Genomic DNA, 20,730 nt, shown 5'->3' with positions numbered 1-20,730 from the left:
TATTTTCTTATATTGAGTAGAAATATTATTAAACCAAACGAAGAATATTAGATAAATTTTGATTAAAATTGTTAACAAAATCAGAAAAAAAAAAAAAAAACTACTATATGAAACTTTTATAAATTTTTTATAAAAAAGTATACTATATATATATTATAAATGGTAGACAACTAAGTAGACTTCTAAGAGATTTTTAATACTTTTAGTGCAGGTTCTTTGCCAGATTTTGGAGTGACAGTGGTACATAGATTTATAAAAAAAATGTTGCTCAATATTTGACAATGATGTTCTTCCATATCCAATAAATAATAGTCTGATATAGTCATAAAAATACTACTTAAAGATTTTCTGCAAACATGATCTTTAATTATATGAAAAATTACAAAACAAAAAAATATCCATTGGCACGAATTATCAGTTGGAATTTTTAATCCACCACGATCCAAAAGTTTAGAAAACTGACCATATTTCTGATAATAGAATGTTGTTTGATCTAAAAGTTCATAATCAGTTTGTTCTTTATAAATTTCGTGTAACATAACCAGCAATGTGAATAAGTGACCTCTTGACATCATCAACATAGAAGATGACATAGAAGATCTTGCAAGTTATCAAGAATTTTGCAGCAGTCTTTAGACAATTTGTAATGACATAACACTTATTGATGACCAGACCTCACATATGTCAATATCTACATTTAATTTCAAAAGTAAAGATGCATGTTTGATACGTAATTTTTCAATAACTTGTTGAACACTAAAAAAATATGTACCACCAGAACCTTGACGAAGTATACTATATTCTTTTTTCAGATGATCTGATGCAAATTGACCAAGAAGTTCATAGTTTTGCATAGTGTTAAGTAAATATCTACATAAATCTACTAGTCCATAACAAGTTTGATGTATACAAGTTGCAGTATCTTTAGAAAGCTGTTTAATTCATTTACCTTTGAAACCTGCCATTTTAAGTGCCATATCACTAAGTTGTAGTATTAAATTTAAACAGTTGTCATCAGGATTATTGATAACAGCCTGCAAAGGATCATTATGTCTTGTATCAGCACCAATAGCTTTGACATTTAAAATTTTCCACCCAATAATAACTTTATTGATAAATATAGCAGTGTCGTTAACATCACTATGAATCATGTCCGGATGTTGCAAAAGAGCAGCGTAAGTTTTTCAGAAAATACTCTTAAAACTGCGAATACACACTGTTGTTCAACAGGTTTAGGAGAAATAGAAGTTTCATTCAGGTCAGATAACTTTATAAAGCTTCTGGATTCTGCATTGTAAAGGTGCTTTAAATGAGTCTATTTTGCAATTCTGGTTACTCCGTTATCATCAAATATTAATTCCTGAGTTTTTTCAGTTAACCAAAGATTACAAATATTTTTTATGAGGTGTACAAAATCATAAAGTAAATACTTTTCATTTACTGTTAATCATGGTTTTCCCGGAACGAGTGTGTACATTTAAAAAAAAGCCTGATTGACACGATTCCCATCACATATAATAGCTTTTACATTTGCACTGACTGAATCAATTATTTGATTGGTTAAATTAATCTGTTCAAACAAAAAATCAGATTGTAATTTTGGTATTGCTATCATTTTAATAAACACCTTTGGACCCCGTTTAAACAAACAGCCATAATCCCTAACAATGTTTAGGACAATTCCACTGGGTTATCCTCTGATCTACCAAAATTAGTTCCACCATGGTAAAGCAAGCTTTTTTAACATATATTTTATCATGTAGTATGATACATAATTTCTGCTTATCTGGAAGAGAGTTAAAAGTTAAATAAATAAATTTGTTTTTATTAATATTAGAAATTTTTGAAGTAATTCGAGTGAGTGTTGAAATAGATGGAAGTTGATAGTCATTTCTTAAGCGATTATAAAATGCCCTTGATGTAGAAAAATATACAAAAAAGCGTATAACTATTTCAGTATAAAGTTTATCTCCAACTGTTTTTGGTCCCATAACTGAAATATGTTGCATAATTACTTCTTTTTTGTTGTCCATTTTCAAGGACCCTAAAAAAAAAAGTATCTCATCAAACTTAGATCAGGTGTCAACAGTTATTATTCGATTCACTGTTAAGCTAGAAATGTGACACTTAATCCCATAATGAAATGTTTCAAAAGTAAGATTTTCATAAATTTTAAGTACAAAAAAAGGTATTTCATTAAAATATTGTAAAGATATTGTAACAACATAGCCATCAAAATTTTTTTTTGCCGTAAAAAAGTAGGCCTCCACAAAAAAATCCGGTTGCGCGATGAATAGGCCTGTAGTAGAGAATGCTATGCACAGACTGTTGCAATGTTTTGTATGTCAGTTACATGCAAACAAAAACAGTTAAAGTTATGAGAAGCTCACCATTGTTGACTAAATACAGAAAAACTGTGTTCTACCGTTAACTCTAAATAATGACAATTTATGTACAGATTGGATATATCTCAAATTGTGTACTGCTTTAAGCATTGGCATTTGTCCTAACGAACATTCATTTTGCAATTCTGGTCTTATTAACCATTTAAGGTGGTTAACAATGGCTAATCGCATTCTACTTTGTATGTTGCCACAAGAAAGCCCATTAGATGAACTAAAGGCACTTGTTGCCTTCATCATGGCAGCTTATGCACTAGCATTTTTTGAAATAAAGAATACTCCTAATACTAATTCCATGCAACTAATTCTTCAATCATCCAGAAAACCTGTTGCTTGTAATGCTTACTGAAAAAAATTCATTTATATGCTAGTTAGATCTGAACATATACTGAAATCTAGAAAGCAGAAACATACAAGTTCAGTTAGAACTTTCTGTGTGCCAATAGTCAAACTCCGATCACAGAGCCTCTTATCATAATAGACATTGATAATGATATTTTGTTAACCATGGGAAGAAGAAACTCCAAGACTGGCTTTTGTCTGTTATCCTTGTCACACCTAGGCAGTAAAATGATGTATCAAGATAGTTACAGAAGCATCTGAAGTGGTGTGTGGTCCAGAAAAAAACAAACAAATTCATTAGAGCATATTTAGAGATTTAGCATATTTAGTCTAACACCGTTTGTAGCTATTAAAATACATTAGACAGTTTGTATATGTTTCCAATTTAAAGATATGGTTTTTACTACTTGTATTATTTGTAGAGTGTTAAAAGTTAAACCATAACAAATATGTTGCTTGTTTTTTTCTCAAATATATCAATCAAGAACCTCAAGATAATTTGTCTAATATTTGCCACATTACTAGCTGCATGCGTTAGCAAGTTTTTATAGCTATCCAACTGAGATATATTGAGAAATATTTTCCCCACTCCTTTCTAATGTATGTATGTAGTGTTTCACAGGAAGGTGTACGATCGCACTCCATTATATGACCATACAAAAAATACTTTGTTTTGACGATTTGACTACGACTTATATGTATGCATGTATGTATGTATGTATGTATGTATGTATGTATGTATGTATGTATGTATGTATGTATGTATGTATGTATGTATGTATGTATGTATGTATGTATGTATGTATGTATGTATGTATGTATGTATGTATGTATGTATGTATGTATGTATGTATGTATGTATGTATGAATGTATGTATGTATGTATGTATGTATGTATGTATGTATGTATGTATGTATGTATGTATGTATGTATGAATGTATGAATGTATGTATGTATGTATATATGTATGAATGAATGTATGTATGTATTTATGAATGAATAAATGCATGCATGCATGTATGTATGTGTGTATGTATGTATGTATGTATGTATGTATGTATGTATGTATGTATGTATGTATGTATGTATGTATGTATGTATGTATGTATGTATGTATGTATGTATGTATGTATGTATGTATGTATGTATGTTTGTATGTATGTATGTATGTATGTATGTATGTATGTATGTATGTATGTATGTATGTATGTATGTATGTATGTATGTATGTATGTATTAGGGTGCATCACAACAGCATGGAAAAAAAATGTCTAATTCAGAGCTGTCAATATTTTTATTTTGTTAACTTAGATAACTTAGGCAAAAGATTTTGAAAATCTAAGTACATTTAGAGGTCCCTGAAGAAAAGCATTTATTCAAATAACCACCAATGTGCGACTCTGAATAAATCACAGAAACAGTCACAGAAAATTTTGTATAATTATTTCTATTTTGACTATAAAAATGTTAAACCTCAAAATTCAATGTTTTAAAGCCACATTAAAAAAATCTGCAATTTTACTTGAAATTATCCAATAATTTTGTTAAATCTCTAGTCTAAATATAAACTTTAAAATGTAAAAGTTAAAATTATTGAAATCTGAAATAGTTTGACTGTGATTAACATTTTTGCATATAATGCAGTTATCAGAATGCCAGTTAGTTTTGTTTTGTTGTGACATTTTTTCTTTTGAGGCGCAGATTTGGAATGTCTTTGCGATTTTTTTCGACTACCTGAAGAACGTTTTGAAAATGTTCATCCGATCAAGCAGTTTTGACAAAGTCCGATGCTAGTTTGACACCTCTCTCGACACCATCATTTACAACATTCACTGCTGCATCATTTTCATTACTCAATATATAAGTAGCAGACTTGTTCCATTCATTTACAGGAAGTTGTAAAAAATTGGTATCCAAATGAAGACGATAAATTGTGAACCATGAATCAACCTGAACAAGGTTCAATGGACAATGAAAATTGTGGTTTGCCCCATCCATTACTAAATCGATTGAGTGGTGCTTGCAGATCAGCCAACAGTTTGACTTTGAGTATAGCATCTGCTAGAGCTTGTCGTTCCAACAAAGGTACATGATCACTGAACAGTGCGAGAGGAACCATTTCTGCAGTTAGATACCAATGATGGCAATTTAATGCTCGAACTGCTGATTGAGAAATAACTTTGTCAACAACCTCATATTCCAGTAAGCGCTTGTAGAGCTGTAGATCATTCCAAGGCGCATCTACGGTTTTCTTGCATGTGAGCCGCCACGTGATGTAAATATGAGTAACGAATGTTGTAAATGCACGTATTTTTGTAACTTGGTGGCAACTGGTAATTGTTCCCAGTGAAAGTTCTGCAATTTGTGATTCTAAAAGTGCAATTTTGAGGCTGTAGATAAGCTTGGCCATCCAGCGAGCCTTATGCAGAGCACCAGGTCTTCTAAAATTCACTTCACCATTGGAAGCAGACAGGTAGACTAGTGATAGCTCGGAAAATTCTCGGTAGTCATTACGTAGAAATTCAACCTGTTCGTTGACTAGAGCAATCACCTCATCTTTTATCATTGCCAGGAGCTCTTGAGTCTGCATGCCATGATCAGCTGGACGGAATGGAAGTACTTGAGAGGAATTATGTGATACCAAATCACAATTACTGCGAAGTCTTGTAAATAATGTGACATCTGGTGATTTTGATGCTTCAATCTTTAGATCCGTGAAAACATGTGAAAGAATTACTTCACCAATATGATGGCGACAGCCTGACCAGGACAGCACGTTGCAATTTATCTTGTATGGCAATACAAGCAGCTGTCAAGTGGCCAGTGTTTGAGCTTGTTGTGTCAAATGTCATATTCACAATTCTATCATTACAATTCCACTCGGTCATCAGCTTCATTGTTAATTCAGCTATGACTTGTCCGCATGTTTGGTCTGTGGCTTTGAAATAACTTGGAACCCCCAGCAACTTAATCTGCTTAGCATTGCCCACAATCACAGTCATGCGTTCTTCTGTAATACGATGATTCCTAAGAGTTGAAGTTATGTTTCCATCCCAATGCAAGGAACACAGTTTAGGTGGTACCCAATCATCGTGGATTTTATTTGATAGTGCACTTACTACCTTGCGTCGTGAATGATCCGCAGTTGCATAAGAAGCAGCAACCATAGAAACATCACCTCCGGACTCATTTATCAATCCTTGTGTTAATGCTGCTTGTTGTGTTGGCGTCATCTTCAATCAAGTTGCCAGTGACACAAGACTTGGTCAGCTAAGCACATTTGTAGGTATGAATGCTGTTGTTTCCAGTAGAAGTTTTTGCCGTTTTGAAATTTTTTCTTTTGTTGCAGCTTCGAAATCTACATCGTCTTCCGAAGCGGAACTGTTAGATCGGATACTACTGCCCCCATTGCTTAACCTGACTTCAGATGATACCATGGCTGATGATGTTTCAATCTCACGATGTGCTCGCTTCATACGCTCAATTTCTGCGACATTTCGACAATGGCGTCTGGATATTTTTTTTGCAAGTGTCTTGTCAAAAGCCCCAAAACTGGCAGTTCTGTCACCTTTCATTGAGTCAAGAAATGCCAGATCCTCTGCATTCTTAATGAGACTTTCCACATTTGGAGGCCAGAGCTGAAAAGTTGATGCCAACATAGTCTGCATTTCCTCCAGTTTTTGTTTCATGGATGGAGTGTCACGTCGACTTTTTTCTATCGAACGAAGTTTGTTGTTATCATCAAGCAGTTTGACAATTTTTTCGCAGGCTCTACGATCTGTAACCATTGGAATGTTGGCTTTTTCATAGAATTTTTTAATTTGGTCTAGCACGATCTTTGCAGTTGTGAATCTAGCAGGAGCACCGACAGACCCTGGTCGCTGAGATTTTGTAGCAACATTTGTGTGGTACATCATACACCTCAAAACCTGCATACATGTTTGCAGCCGAATGCCAGTTATTGTTCTATCATCAACACAAACTGAGGTTCCTAACCCAAAGATGTCCGTGGCTAGTCGAGTTTGTCATTTAGTTTTTGACCCGGATTCTGGAGTTTTTTGATGACTGACTGCCACCGGTGAAGAAAGAATTAAATTGTTGAGTTTATTAGATTTAGGAGGTGTTACTGCTTTGTCTAATATTGCATTATCATTCAAATCCATTTCGTGAAACTATGAAAGAAAAACAAAAACATCAAAATTAAACATGGCTACCAAAGATTAAAAACATAGAAACCAAAGACTAAATATTATAATAATTTATTTAGGGCTTATTCTGTTAATTAAAATCTGCAAAACTATCAAGGGCCTGGGGAACCTCTAAATATTGTCCAAATTTTTTTTTTTCAACATAATGCTTATGTCAGCTGGTAAAACAAAATAAAATAGCAGACAACTGAAATTAAAAAAAAAAAATTTTGTGATGCACCCTAGTATGTATGTGCAAAAGTAACTGAACAACTGCATAACTTGAGATACAAATCTAAAAACAAATGATTTTTTATTAAATCAAAGCCATCTAATCTTAAGTGTACATCTTATTGAATTTTTTCATGCCCAGGTTCTTTCGTGTGCAAAAGTATCTGAACGCATGATTTTTTCGGAGTTGAAGTGTGCGCTGGGTCATTGTCCTGCTAAAATATCCATCCTCAGGCATTCTGCTTTAGTATTTGGTTGCATAAAATCCTCAATGATATCTTTGTACATATTTTTGTCCATTATGCCATCAATTAAATGAATAGAAATCAATTAAATGAAAATACCATCAGATCCAAATAACATAAACTTAGATTCATCACTAAAAAGTATTTTCGACCACTGTTCTTTAGCCCAATTCAAACATTCATTAGCAAATCTCAAGCGTGTTTTCTTGATAGAATGAAAAAGGTTTCTTTGCAGGACATCTTCCAAATAGATTTGCAGACCTCAGATGCATTTGGTTGTGTCAACACTACATTTTACATTATAAAATTCTTTCATTTCAGCATTCAACAAGACAGGATTTTTGCATGGATCATTTTTTGTAGCAGGAATTCAAATTTTATTTTGATTTTAGATGTAATTCTACCTGACTTTAGTGAGATTCTATTGCTATTTCTTTCCTTTTATCTTTTATATACATCTGCAACTGTCGATTTTTCTATATCAAATTGATCTGCTATGTCTCTTGTCTGTCTTCTTCAACTGCATGCAATAGCGCTTCTTTGACAGCTAAACTTGTATATTTTCGCTTTGTTATTTTTATTCAAAACAATTTTTTTTAGAGGAATAAAATTCCTGCCTGTTAAAAAATACTTTTTTTATTTACCATTTTTAAAAATTAAATAAAAGCCTACAAAAGTATTGGAATTTTATTATTTTAGTTTTGCCCATGTATGTATGAATGTATGTGTGTATGAATGTATGTATGCAAGCATGTATGTATCGATTTATGTATACATTTATGTTTATATATTTATATATATATATATATATATATATATATATATATATATATATATATATATATATATATATATATATATATATATATATATATATATAAATATATATATATATATATATATATATATATATATATACTGCAGTAGTGGTGTAGTGGTAGAGCCCTTGATTCATAAGCAAGAGGTTCCGAGTTCAATTCCCACCACAACCCTGGTAGTACCGCGCTCAACTTGTTTCTCCACGCAGCAACTTTGTTCGTCAAGGTTTTTGTTTCAGAGTTATAGAGTTGAGAGAGGGTTATAACCACAAGTAGCCTCCTCATCTGTAGTGGCCTTCTCAGCCTTGGGGAGGTGATTTATAAAAAAATATATTTACATATATATATATATATATATTTTTGTATGGAAAAAAATTTAACCTTTAAAAAACAATTTTTTTTTGTTTGTGGTATTTGGTGGAGGTGTTTATTTATGATGATATGTTTTGTTTGTTGTTTTAGGTCTAAATAACTATGGTGATATGATCAATGTTTTAATATCTGGAAAACGAAATGGTATGTAGTGCAGATAAAATAGAGAGAGAAAATTGACATGTTTATTATTTTGTTTATATATTATAGCTTTTTTAAAGAATTCTAAACTTTGTTCACAATTCGCTCATCCCCCACTCTTTCTTTTACCAATAGAAAAGTTTAAATTTAGATAATAAAATCATTAAATATGTAGCAGTTATGTATGTTTATAAAAAAAGAAGGGCCAAATATCAAAATATGTGATTTCAATATGTGTTTTCGATTTTGCTCTTTTTCACTTTTATTAAATTTTTTTTTTTATTAAATATTTTTATAAAAAAAACACAGAGCCCTGTCCTATAATTGTAGCTTTGTTGTTTGCAGCCGTTTTGGAAGAAATTTAAAAAAATGACAACAATTTTTGGAAGAAATTAAACAACAATTGCAATTATTGTATTTTTTGATAGTTATAAGAGTATTATTGTAATTTTTATTATTTTGTTTGAAACCTTATTAATGGTTTAGAGGTTAGGTTTAAATGGTCAGTCTTGCAACTGGTAACATATAATTCAATACAACTTGCTTTGTATGAGGCAGGTAATGGTTTTTAACTGTGTTGAGGTAACTTACCTAAGAGAAGGAAAGTTCTGACATAAAAATCCCAATTGTGTGTTAGAGGAAGAAGAGCTTATAAACCTTGGATTTTTGTGTTAGTATCAATATAAGATAAATCAATCTTGATCTGCAAAACAGCTTATGGAAAGTTGTCAAAGACTTTGAACTTAAAAAAAAATGTGGCCATGGAGAATTTTAGGTAAATATAATATGGGTAAAAGGCATATAACAATTGGTTAAGATTTTTTTCAATTGTGGTTGCAACCAAAGTTTTGGTAGGTTAGTAAACTAAATGAGTTCCATTTATTCTTTTTAGTTTTGGCTTAAAGTTGGTTAAAAATTAATATTGGTTTAAAATTCCATCAAAAGTAAATCTTTTTAAAATTCCATCAAAAGTAAATCAAAAAAAAAAAATTAGGCAAAAAAAGTGCCTAATTTTCTTATTTTGTTTATGCATATTTTTTTCTCGTGATATTTATTTCTGTTTTAAAAGTTTTTCTATTTCTTAAAACGGTTTTTAAAAATTCTGGAGCTTCTGGAATAAATTTAAATGGTTGTCAATGAAAAAACAATTTTTGATCAAAAAAAACTTTGATCATTTTTTTTCATTGACGTTTTTGATTAAGTTAAGAATTTAATTTTCAAGTTAAAGAAAAATGTCAGTTTTTATTAAATTGATTTTAACAAAAAATTTAATTTAGTATTTTTAAATTCGTAAATTTCTAAAACCCTAAGTTGATGTATGTAGTGAACCTCCAGCAGATGACTATTTAAGTATGATGACATCAGTGTACATTTAATGCAGCATTTATTGATATATATCATCCCATGCATGTATAATTGTGCATAAAATATTTTTGACGACATACCAAAATAGTCTTAGACATAAACTTTAGCTCATTAACTGAAAGTTAGGGCAGGAAGCATCTATATATAAAAGACATTTTTAAACAATAAATCTTTTATTAGTATATGCTTGTTTATATTGCCTGCTCAAACCCAAATCTTCAGTGGAATTATGCAGTATGAAATCAATATAGTTATCAAAGTATATTTTATTATAATAGAACAAAAAGAAATGATTGGTAAAAAGTCCTTTACCCTGATTGGTCAAAAGTCCTTTACATTAATAAATCAAAGTTTATACTTTTCAGTAGTGATGGATTAGAGACAGGGATTATCTTTTTCTGTATATACCCGTGATACCGAATATTTCTTTTAACTTTTAGTTTTTTCGGATTTCCAAAATAATTTCTGAAATACAAATTTAAATATGTATTAAAATTAAAATATATTTAACAAAGGAAATCACAAAATAAATAGAATGGTAAATAATTTATTTATTATAATTTAAAACATAAAAATAAAATTTATTATTGTATTAGCTATCTACAAAAAATGTTAAATTACTATTTCTTATAAATAATGTTGAACAATAAAACATTAGTGAAAAGTAGCATAACAAGTAGTTTACTATTCAAAAAAAAAAAAAAAAATTCAAAAATTCACTTCATTATAAGTAAAGCAAAAGTTTAAAAAAACTAAAACTGAACAAAAGATTTTCTTAAGTCATGAGCTAAGTCACGAAAAGAGAATTATTGTCATTTAAAAAATTGATTGCTTTCTGTTTAAGGAAATGTGGCCAGGGTACAAACAAATATGCCTTACTTTGACATTTAAGTAGTTTCAAATGGTAGGCTTTAAATCTTTTTTTATTTGATTGCACAAAAAAATTGAAAGATATTTAGGAAAATTCAACTAAAAAAAGCAAAAATGATAAAATAAATTGCTCATTTTTGCAGTAAAACACATAAATAGTATATATAAAAAAAAAGAGAGAGAAAGTTATGCCTTACAATATTTGAAGAAAAATTTTAAAAACATTTAGTGAAAAAGATATGAAAAAGAAAAATGTTTAAGGAAGCAAAGAAAAATGTTAAAAATATTTCATTAAAACTAATGTTAAAATATAATGAAACAAATAAAATAAATTTTACTGAGTTAAATAACACAATTAAGCATATCTTATTTGTTTTTTTGTTCAGATAGCAAAGATTGGAAAGTAGAAGCAACAGACCTACAGAAGTTGTGTCATGATAAAATGCTAAAGAAAGTAAATGATTTTACTTTAAATTTAAATTTGAAATTAGTTTTTTTTTATTTTTTCATTTTTTTTTTATATTACTTTTTATACCAACAGACAAAAAAAAAAAAAAAAAATTATTTTTAAATTACATTATGTGCTGAATTTTAAGATTGTTATTTGGACATTTTATGTGTACATTACTAGTCATTAGAAAAAAAAAGAAAAGTGATAATGAACAAGAAAAAAGTTGGTAGGCAAGAAAACATAATAATGGGAGAGAATCCTAAAATATTGCATAACGACCAGCAGTACTTTGACAAAAAGCAGTATTCACAACAAAAAAAAAAGATTTAAGTTTTGAACATGAAGGAACAGTTACTATTTAAAGAGATTGTTAACAGTATTATATTTTACTATACAGTTCATAAGCCATCTTATTCTATCACATAATAAATAAGTTATAGAGAATGAGAAACATATTTATTAGTTTTTTATTTTTTTACATATTTTTTTTAGAATTGTTATTTAATATTTTTGTTTTTCGTTACATTGGTATTATGTTTATATATATATATATATATATATATATACATATATAACATATATATACATATATAACATATATATATATAACATATATATATATAACATATATATATATAACATATATATATATAACATATATATATATAACATATATTTATATATATATATATAAATTAGAAAAAAACATTTATCTAACTTTTATCTTCTTTTTTTTTTTTTTTTTTTTTTTTTATACATCTTCGCTTCCAACAAGGCTGCAAGCAGCCACTAATTAAAGTTGGAAGTTACTGTAAGAGAAAAGATGAAGATTGTAGAGCAAGATAACGATTGACGGACGATTTAAAAGATTGCAAATTATATGAATCAGGAAAGCAAAATGAAGGAAGCGAATTCCAAAGAGCTGATGTTCGAGGAAAAAAACTAGACGAATAAGCGTTTTTGGAGCACTTAGGAACAGTCACAGAAAAAGGATGACACTTAATTGAATGACGAGTAACACGAGAATGAATTTTAGTAGATGGCACAAGAGACGCTAGCTCTTTAGAGCAGTGCCCATTATAGTATTTGTAGAAAAGAGAAAGAGAAGCAACATTACGACGATGTGATAATGGTTGAAGGTTGGCTGCAAGAGCAGGTCCAACTATGTTTACAATGCGTTTTTGCACCTTGTCTAAAAGAGAAAGGGCATCATTAGAAGATCCGCCCCAGATATGGCAACAGTATTCCATACAAGGCCGGATTTGAGATTTATAGAGGTAGAGAATAGAATCCAGAGTAAGAAAGTGGCGAGCTCGATAAAGAGATGCAACCTTAGCAGATGCTAATTTTGCAACCGATTTGATATATGGTTTCCAAGAAAGATTGGAAGTAAGAGTTAATCCTAGAAGATGAAGAGTAGGTGACTCATCGAGTACATCACCGTTCATAAATATAGGAAGATCTAAATTATTGCGATAACGATTGGCTGAAAAAAATTGAGTTTTATCTGAATTAAAGTTCACCAGCCACTGTGAGCCCCATGCTGTAGCAGAAGTGAGATCCTTTTCAAGCTCAAATGCCCCCTCCAGGCAATCAGAGGGTGTTGGTTTCTTATCACGACAAGAATAAATGGTAGTATCATCAGCAAACAATGCCACCTTAGATGTGAGAATATCTGGAAGATCGTTAATGTAAATTAAAAAGAGTATAGGGCCAAGGATAGAACCTTGAGGAACCCCTGAAGTTACAGAATAAGAAGAAGAGTGTTGTCCATCGAGGACAACTTTTATGCTACGATTGGAAAGGAAGGATTCAATGATCTTAAAGATGTTGCCGGATACACCATAAGAAGAAAGCTTATGGAGAAGACCAGCATGCCAAACTTTATCAAACGCTTTTGAAATGTCAAGAGCGATGGCCTTAACCTCTCCACCTTCATCTAATGCACGATAAAACCTGTCAGTTATTACTGTTAGCAAATCAGCTGTAGAATGAGAAGATCGAAATCCATAATGATGGTCAGAAGATACTTTAAGTTTAATAAAGATGGTCAGAAGATACTTTAAGATACTTTAAGTCAGTTCTACTTTAAGTTTCACCATTGCTGGATCATCAGGAAGATAAAAGTTAGAAAAGTGTTTTTTTCTAATTTATTATTGCTCTGTTCTTTAAGAACATTGAGCACTCTATTTTTAATATATATATATATATATATATATATATATATATATATATATATATATATATATATATATATATATATATATCATATATATATATATATATATATATATATATATATATATATATATATATATATATATATATATATATATATATATATATATATATATATATATATATATATATATATATATATATAACAAATGAAATTTTGTCCATCAAAATTTGAAATGTTGGTTCGTCCGAGAAGCAGACCTGTAAAACATTTCAAAGATATTGTAAAATTATTAACCTTAAATTTTTCTGGTTTCTAACAATATTATAAATTATATTTACTCTACTCCAGTCTTCAATAGTCATGCTGGTGTTTTCTAGCCCATTCCAGTCTTTTTTTTCATGGCTTCAGTTAAACGTGGATTTTCGGTTGGATGACGACCCATTAAATTCTCTTCAGCCAACCTTCTTTGAACTGTCCTTTTGGAAATGTTAATTCCTTCATTGTTTATCATTGTAGCTAGTTGAGCCACACTTTTTTTTCTGTTTTAAAGTCAGGCGTCTCTAATTTTACTGTCACAATGTGGAGTAGTGATTCTTTTTCTGCCACTTTTGCCGACACGGTCTGGTTCTAGAGGCACATTTGTATCCATTTTTCTTTTAATTTGGCTCACTAATGATTTTGAAACACTTGCATTTGTTGATACCTCTCTCTGAAAATGTGTAGAATGAAGAAATAAGGTTTTTACTTCCCTACTTTTTCTTGGGGTTAAGTCTGGAGACTTGCCCATACTAAAAAAATCAATGAGAGGTGAGAATGGTTACAAGTCAGGCCTTATGCATTAAAATTAACAAAAATAATAAATTTTTAACTATAAATAATTGAACTATTAACCAATACTTGGGTTTCAATAGTTCTAAACTCCAAAAGCTTGCAGAAAATTGTTCCAAAAATAAATAATTGAAATCAATTTTGAACTTACTCCAACCACACTTTTCAGCAATTGACAGCTAATTGAGTAATAAACTAACTTTTTGACAGGTAGTGTGGACTGACACAATTGCCACAGTTTAAAAACAATTATAGTTATATTGGTAACTAAAATACACAAAAAAAAAATTATTTTTTAATTATTTAAAAACAATTTGTTTGCTTGCAAAAATCATTTAAACTTTAAAATTACTTAAAAAGTAAATTGTCCCTAATAATTTGGCAACCCACTGTATATATATATATATATATATATATATATATATATATATATATATATATATATATATATATATATATATATATATATATATATATATATATATATATATATATATATATATATATATATATATATATATATATATATATATATATATATATATATATATATATATATATATATACATACACATCTGTGTGTGTTTTATCAAAATGCAACATTTTACTAGGTGGATTAAAAGATAAGGAGAGATGAGATTAAGATTAGGCAGCAACATTTATTGTATTATTAGTAGTTGTTATAAAGAAACAGAAAATTTAGAATTAGAAAAATTTACCAACAACTGCAAGCCCCAAGTTGTCACAGAAAAGAGATCTGATTCAAGATTGCATATCTCTAGAGGTGATATATTCATGAAGATCAATAATATAGGTGAGATGTAATATGGGACCAAGTTTTAAAAATTTGTATTACCCATATAAGAGTTTCTGGAAAGCGAAAATGAAGAACGTCTTCTATTGAGGACAATTCTAATATAACTTTGTGATTAACAAGGAATAGTTCAATAATTTTAAATTTTCTACATACATCAAATGGTAAGAGCTTATTGAGAAAACCATCTTGTCAGACTTTATTAAAAGTCTTCAATATGTCAAGACCAATATGTCCTGTGCTTTACTTGCTGCTTTCATAAAACACATTTTTTATTACAAATAACAAACAAGTAGTAAAACACCCAGTTTAAAATCTATATTGATCTTCAGAGAGTATGTTAGTCTATATGAGATATTAGAAATTTATTAAAATTGTTATGTTAGTCTATATGAGATATTAGAAATTTATTAAAATTCAAAGAACTAGTGAAGTTTACTTGTTAAATAGTTTAAAAAGTAAATAGTTTACTCTTGAAAAGTTTAGTGAGTTTCTGAGAATACACAACCACAGCCAGTAAAAGTTTAAGTTAGGATTTACAATTAGAAGTTGGAATAATTAGAAAGTCTAATAATTGATTAACAAGTTTTATGAATCTACTGATCGCACTGACTGTGATCAGTAGATTCAAGAGATAAATTAGAAGAATATTTCTTTTAAAAATATTTTAGGTTAATCCTTAGAAGAGTTAATTAGATTAGATCTATGTATAAGAAATGCAGTGTTAGAATTTCCTTTGTTAATAACGCTATTATAATTTTCTTCTGAGATAAAAGTGCAAGATCTATTAATCTGAGTCTGATTCTAGTGTTATACAATACCTTATTTAGTGTTATACAATACCTTATTTAATGTTATACAATACCTTATAGTGTTTACAATATCTTATAGTGTTATACAATACCTTATTGGTTTGATTTTCTGAATAAAAACTTCATGCCTCTCAAAATTCAAAATCGTGAAAGTATTTTACAAAAAATAAAAAGTAAATTGAAAAAAGAATCCCAGTTCGTCTTGAGATAATTATAAGATGTGTGATGTAAGTGAATCTGATGTGGAAAAAGTATAAGATAACATTTTTAGTGAGCTCTAAACAGTAATGAGATTCTAAAGGAAGGCAAAGAGAGAATAAGCACAAGTTATGCTCACTTGATCAAAACTTACTGGTATTACTTGATATATAGAATTGATCAAACACAAGTTAGGATAAAAGAGACGAGATACAGATCAAGGAAGTTTAATGATTTGGATTGTCAAAAATGAGTTACAAAGTTCTTAGTAAGAGACAAATATCAGTTTCAGTAGAAACTGTAGCAAATTTATTGATGAGCATTAAAGTCACCAATAATAAAAATACAGATAGGTAAAGACAAAAGACTTGAAAAGGACAAAGATTTTTTTATGAAAGTAAGAAAAAGGCATACATGCCATTTTTAATATACATCATTTGTAAAGTTGTACATATTAAAAAAATAATATAATATAGATTTTACACTTTATAAAATTCAAAAATAAGAGAATATTTTTTGTATTTTTACTGTTTATTAATTTTCAACAAAATAATAACATTTTTTTTAGAGTGAACCTGTACAAATGAGAATTAACTTATCAAAGAGGACTAAAGTTTGTCAATCTGGGATAGGCCATATTGGATTAAATGCCAATAACATCAGCAGCAATGGAACAAACAATATTAACAACTATAAAACAAATATAACCAACAACAACAATCAGACAAGTTTTAAAGTGATTATTTTAATTTTTAAATATAGTTGTTTTTTTCTATCTATATCTGATTCTTTTAGAGAAAACTGAACATTATTTTTATTATTATATTTATTATATATTAATATTTGTTATTATTATATTTTTATATTTAAATATTTTTTGTATATTTTTCTTGTTTATTTCAATAAAGTTTGACATGCTGGTCTTTTCCATAAGCTTGCTTCATATGGTCTGGAAAAGTTTTTAGAGATTATCTTCATATGGATTATTTTGAGATATTATCTTACTGAATGATTTTACTGCGGTTAGAAATCATTACTTTTTAACCACAGTATTAAAGTCATCTTCGAAGTTCAACACTTCTTCATTTCCAATAACTTCAGGGTTACCGCAAGGTTCTATCTTTGGTCCTGTATTGTTTCTTATCTACATTAATGATCTTCCTTACAATCTTATATCTCAAGTACCTATATTTGCTTATTACTCAACTTTTTACTCCTGTCTTGACAAAAAATTTTAACTTTTTGATCACTTAGAGCAGGCAGTCAGTCTTAAGATTTTGATCTTTCTTCTGTAACAGCTTAGGGCTTGCAGTGGTTTGTGAATTGACAAAACTCAGTTATTTACTGCAAACAACTATTGCAGCATTGTTGAAATTCCTTTATTGATGAATAACAACCCTCTCACCAAGTCATCTACTTTACATCATCTTGGATCATCATTCAATACTGATCTCTCATAGAAACCATATATACAATCCATTGCAAAGTTTGCATCTGCTAAGGTTCTCTTTATTGTGCTTGCCATTTTCTTACTGCTTATTTTATTCTCTACCTCTACAAATCTTTTATTCGTCCTTGTTTAGAGTACTCTAGACAAGGTTCAAAAACGCATTGTAAATGTAGTTGGACTTATTCTAACTTTTATTTCAACCTCTAGTTCCATCAAGCAAAACTCATTCTTGCTTGATTCGTCATTCAGCAAAGTTGCATTCCTTTACTGTATCTTTCCCATGATTCTCTAAAAGATTTTATTAGTTTTTTAGATTTTTACATGAATGCTATGGAACTCATCTTCATGTTTTTATGACTCATACAGTTTTTTAAGTATTTTTTCGTTTTCTTGCTTTCTAAGACTATTCTTTGATTTTCAGTAACTCCTAACTTGATAGTGGTTGCTTGCAGCTTTGTTGGGAGCAAATTAGTAAAAAAAACAATTGAAAAAAAAACAACCATTTATTTAAAAAAATATTTTGTTGAAAAAATCTTCTACTTATAAAGTAAATTGTTTTAAGTGAGCTGGCAATGTTAGATAATTAAATTATTGTTAAAAAGTAATTAAGATAGAGTAAGATATAGTACAAACAAACTTTGTCCTCTTATAATGAAGTGTGGACATTTCATAAAATGAACATTTCATCTTTTTTTAAGACCAAAAAATTATTCCATTAATAATGTTTAAAACCTCTTTGGTAATATATTATTGGAATAGAAAAAAATTGGAAAAAAAAGAAAAGTTGTTTAGTGATTTTTCTATTACTTTTATAATTTTTTTTTCATTTAGACTAACACAAGTTTGAGCTCAAATGGATCACTTGATACCAAGTTAGGACCTTGTAATATATCTTCCAGTGATATTACAGCAGTTAGTGCAAAATTAAGACCTTATCAGCAGTCTTGCAGTACAACTGTTAACACAAAGCCTAATGATTTATCTTGCTATGAAAATAATAAACCTTTAAAAAACAAACAAATTACTATTTACAAATCTGGTAAACATAAGTCTTTTGATGAACAGGATGAGAGCAGTAAACCATTTCATAAGAAAACATTTTACTCTCCTAAAACAAAAAATGTAATGCACAATGGAAATAATTTTATAGAAAATCCAAAAGAGTCAAGAAGAGAGAGAAGTGTAAGTTGTGTATTTATAATTGTTGTCATGTTTTTTTTGATAGCAAAATTAAAAATTAAGTTGTTCATGTTTATTATTTAATTGGCTTCACTTACTATACATTGGCCTCACTCACTTTACATAATAATATCTAGGATTAGGAGTTTTAGGCAACAAATCCCAGAATTAAAATTTTTTTTGTTTGTTTAAAAATCATTTATTTAACCATAAAAATATGAAGTTATATACATCAGTTTGGTTTGAGATCCACTTATATTGCTAAAAACGTATATTGTTAAAAACTTGTATTGCTAAAAACTTATTTTGTTAAAAACTTATATTGTTGAAAACTAGTCAATGGAGTAAGGATTAAAAAAAACACATTAAAGAAAACAAAAAAGAATTAAAAGCAAGAATAATTTAAAAAAAAATTTGAAGAGGTGAAAAATAGTATAATATATAATGATAATATAAGTTTTAATGATAAAAAATAACATTGTATAATAACTATATAATAAATTATGAAGGATGAAAGAAATAATAGTAGAAATAATTATAGCATAGTTTATCATTAAAAAATTTTTTTATATAAATATAATAGTAGTAAAAAAAAAAAAATTGTTGTAAAAATTATTATTAGTTCATGGAGATAATAAAATGACTATGTCAGTAACAGTTGCTTTTATGATATTTGTTTATTCAAGCATTGTGATGTTTTTTTAGAAAAATTGTCTAAAAGAACATTGCATTTGACCAAATTTTTTAAGCACTGTTTTTGTATATATTTAGCTTGCTTTTTTATTAATACAGTTCATTATTTTATAAATATTATTTTTTTTAAAAATCGCACTGAAAAAGAGCGAGTAATTATAAGAAAGCTAGAGAGCGAGTAATTATAAGAAAAGGACTTTGTAATTAAAACTTAAATGAATGAGTTCATTTTTTTTTTAAATTGTTTTTGTGTTATTTATTTGAAATTTAAATGAACTATTTTTATAACTGTTTATGAAAAAGATTTTATTTAAGTTATTAAATATGCGTGTATATTTATTATTTTATTATTATATCTATTATTTTCACCTAGAGTCGTATTTTACATACTAAGTTAAAAATGCAACTATAAAAGTATTGCATAATAAAATTTTTTTTGTTTTTAGATTAAATAGTTAACACTTTATACTTTTTAAAATGTTTTTAATTGAAAATATAAAATTAAAAATTTAAATAGCATTTAAAAAACTATTAAATCTCTATATTTTTTTTTTTTTTTTTTTAATGTTTTGTTTTTAATGAAATTATTATACTGGCCGTATGGGCTTGTTAAGTTGATTTAAAAGTAATTATGTCAAACATTTAAAAAAAATCTTCAATATTGAACTTTTTTACTTTAACGATGTTTGCAAAAAAGTAATAAGAAACAATCATTTTTTTGCTTTTTTTTTTTAATGCGTAATTACATTGTACTAAAGCTATATTTTTGTTTTTGTAAGTAAAATACAACTCAACCAAAAAAACATTAAGTTAATAAAAATATTAGATTTAACAAAAGTTTTATAAATTTTGTTGTTAAAAAATAATAATTGTATTTTGCATGAGTGTTATTATGCCCTTGTTAACTGAATTATACAGGTGTAGACGCGTTTACAGGCAATGGGTCGCCATTCCTGCTGAGGCCTGTATTAGAGATGGAATGTTAGACTTATCCTTGTTAATGACACTGTTGAAGACTTTCCAAAAGTCTCTAAAAAGCATTAGAGCTTAGCACTTTTTTACATCGATTTCATGCAATAATAAAAAGGCATTTATTCTCAAGAGAGTTGTTCTTGTGAAAAAAATTTTAACAATTAGAAATAGCAGCTA

General features: G+C 28.5%; 1 protein-coding gene across 1 annotated transcript in view; it reads left to right on the top strand.

Moving 5' to 3' along the window:
* Positions 1-20,730, top strand: part of LOC100212287 (fidgetin-like protein 1) — a 56,086-nt gene that overhangs the window by 9,775 nt on the left and 25,581 nt on the right. Inside the window, exons 3-6 of the mRNA XM_065793512.1 lie at positions 8,689-8,742; positions 11,361-11,428; positions 16,828-16,995; positions 18,541-18,891. Coding sequence (XP_065649584.1) covers positions 8,689-8,742; positions 11,361-11,428; positions 16,828-16,995; positions 18,541-18,891 — 641 coding nt within the window. The remainder of the gene's footprint in view (positions 1-8,688; positions 8,743-11,360; positions 11,429-16,827; positions 16,996-18,540; positions 18,892-20,730) is intronic.

This window comes from Hydra vulgaris, chromosome 03, assembly GCF_038396675.1.
Source record: "Hydra vulgaris chromosome 03, alternate assembly HydraT2T_AEP".
In the NCBI taxonomy this organism is placed as follows: Eukaryota; Metazoa; Cnidaria; class Hydrozoa; order Anthoathecata; family Hydridae; genus Hydra; species Hydra vulgaris.
The sequence above is the reverse complement of the archived record's forward strand: the minus strand, read 5'-3'. Positions and strand labels throughout refer to the sequence as shown.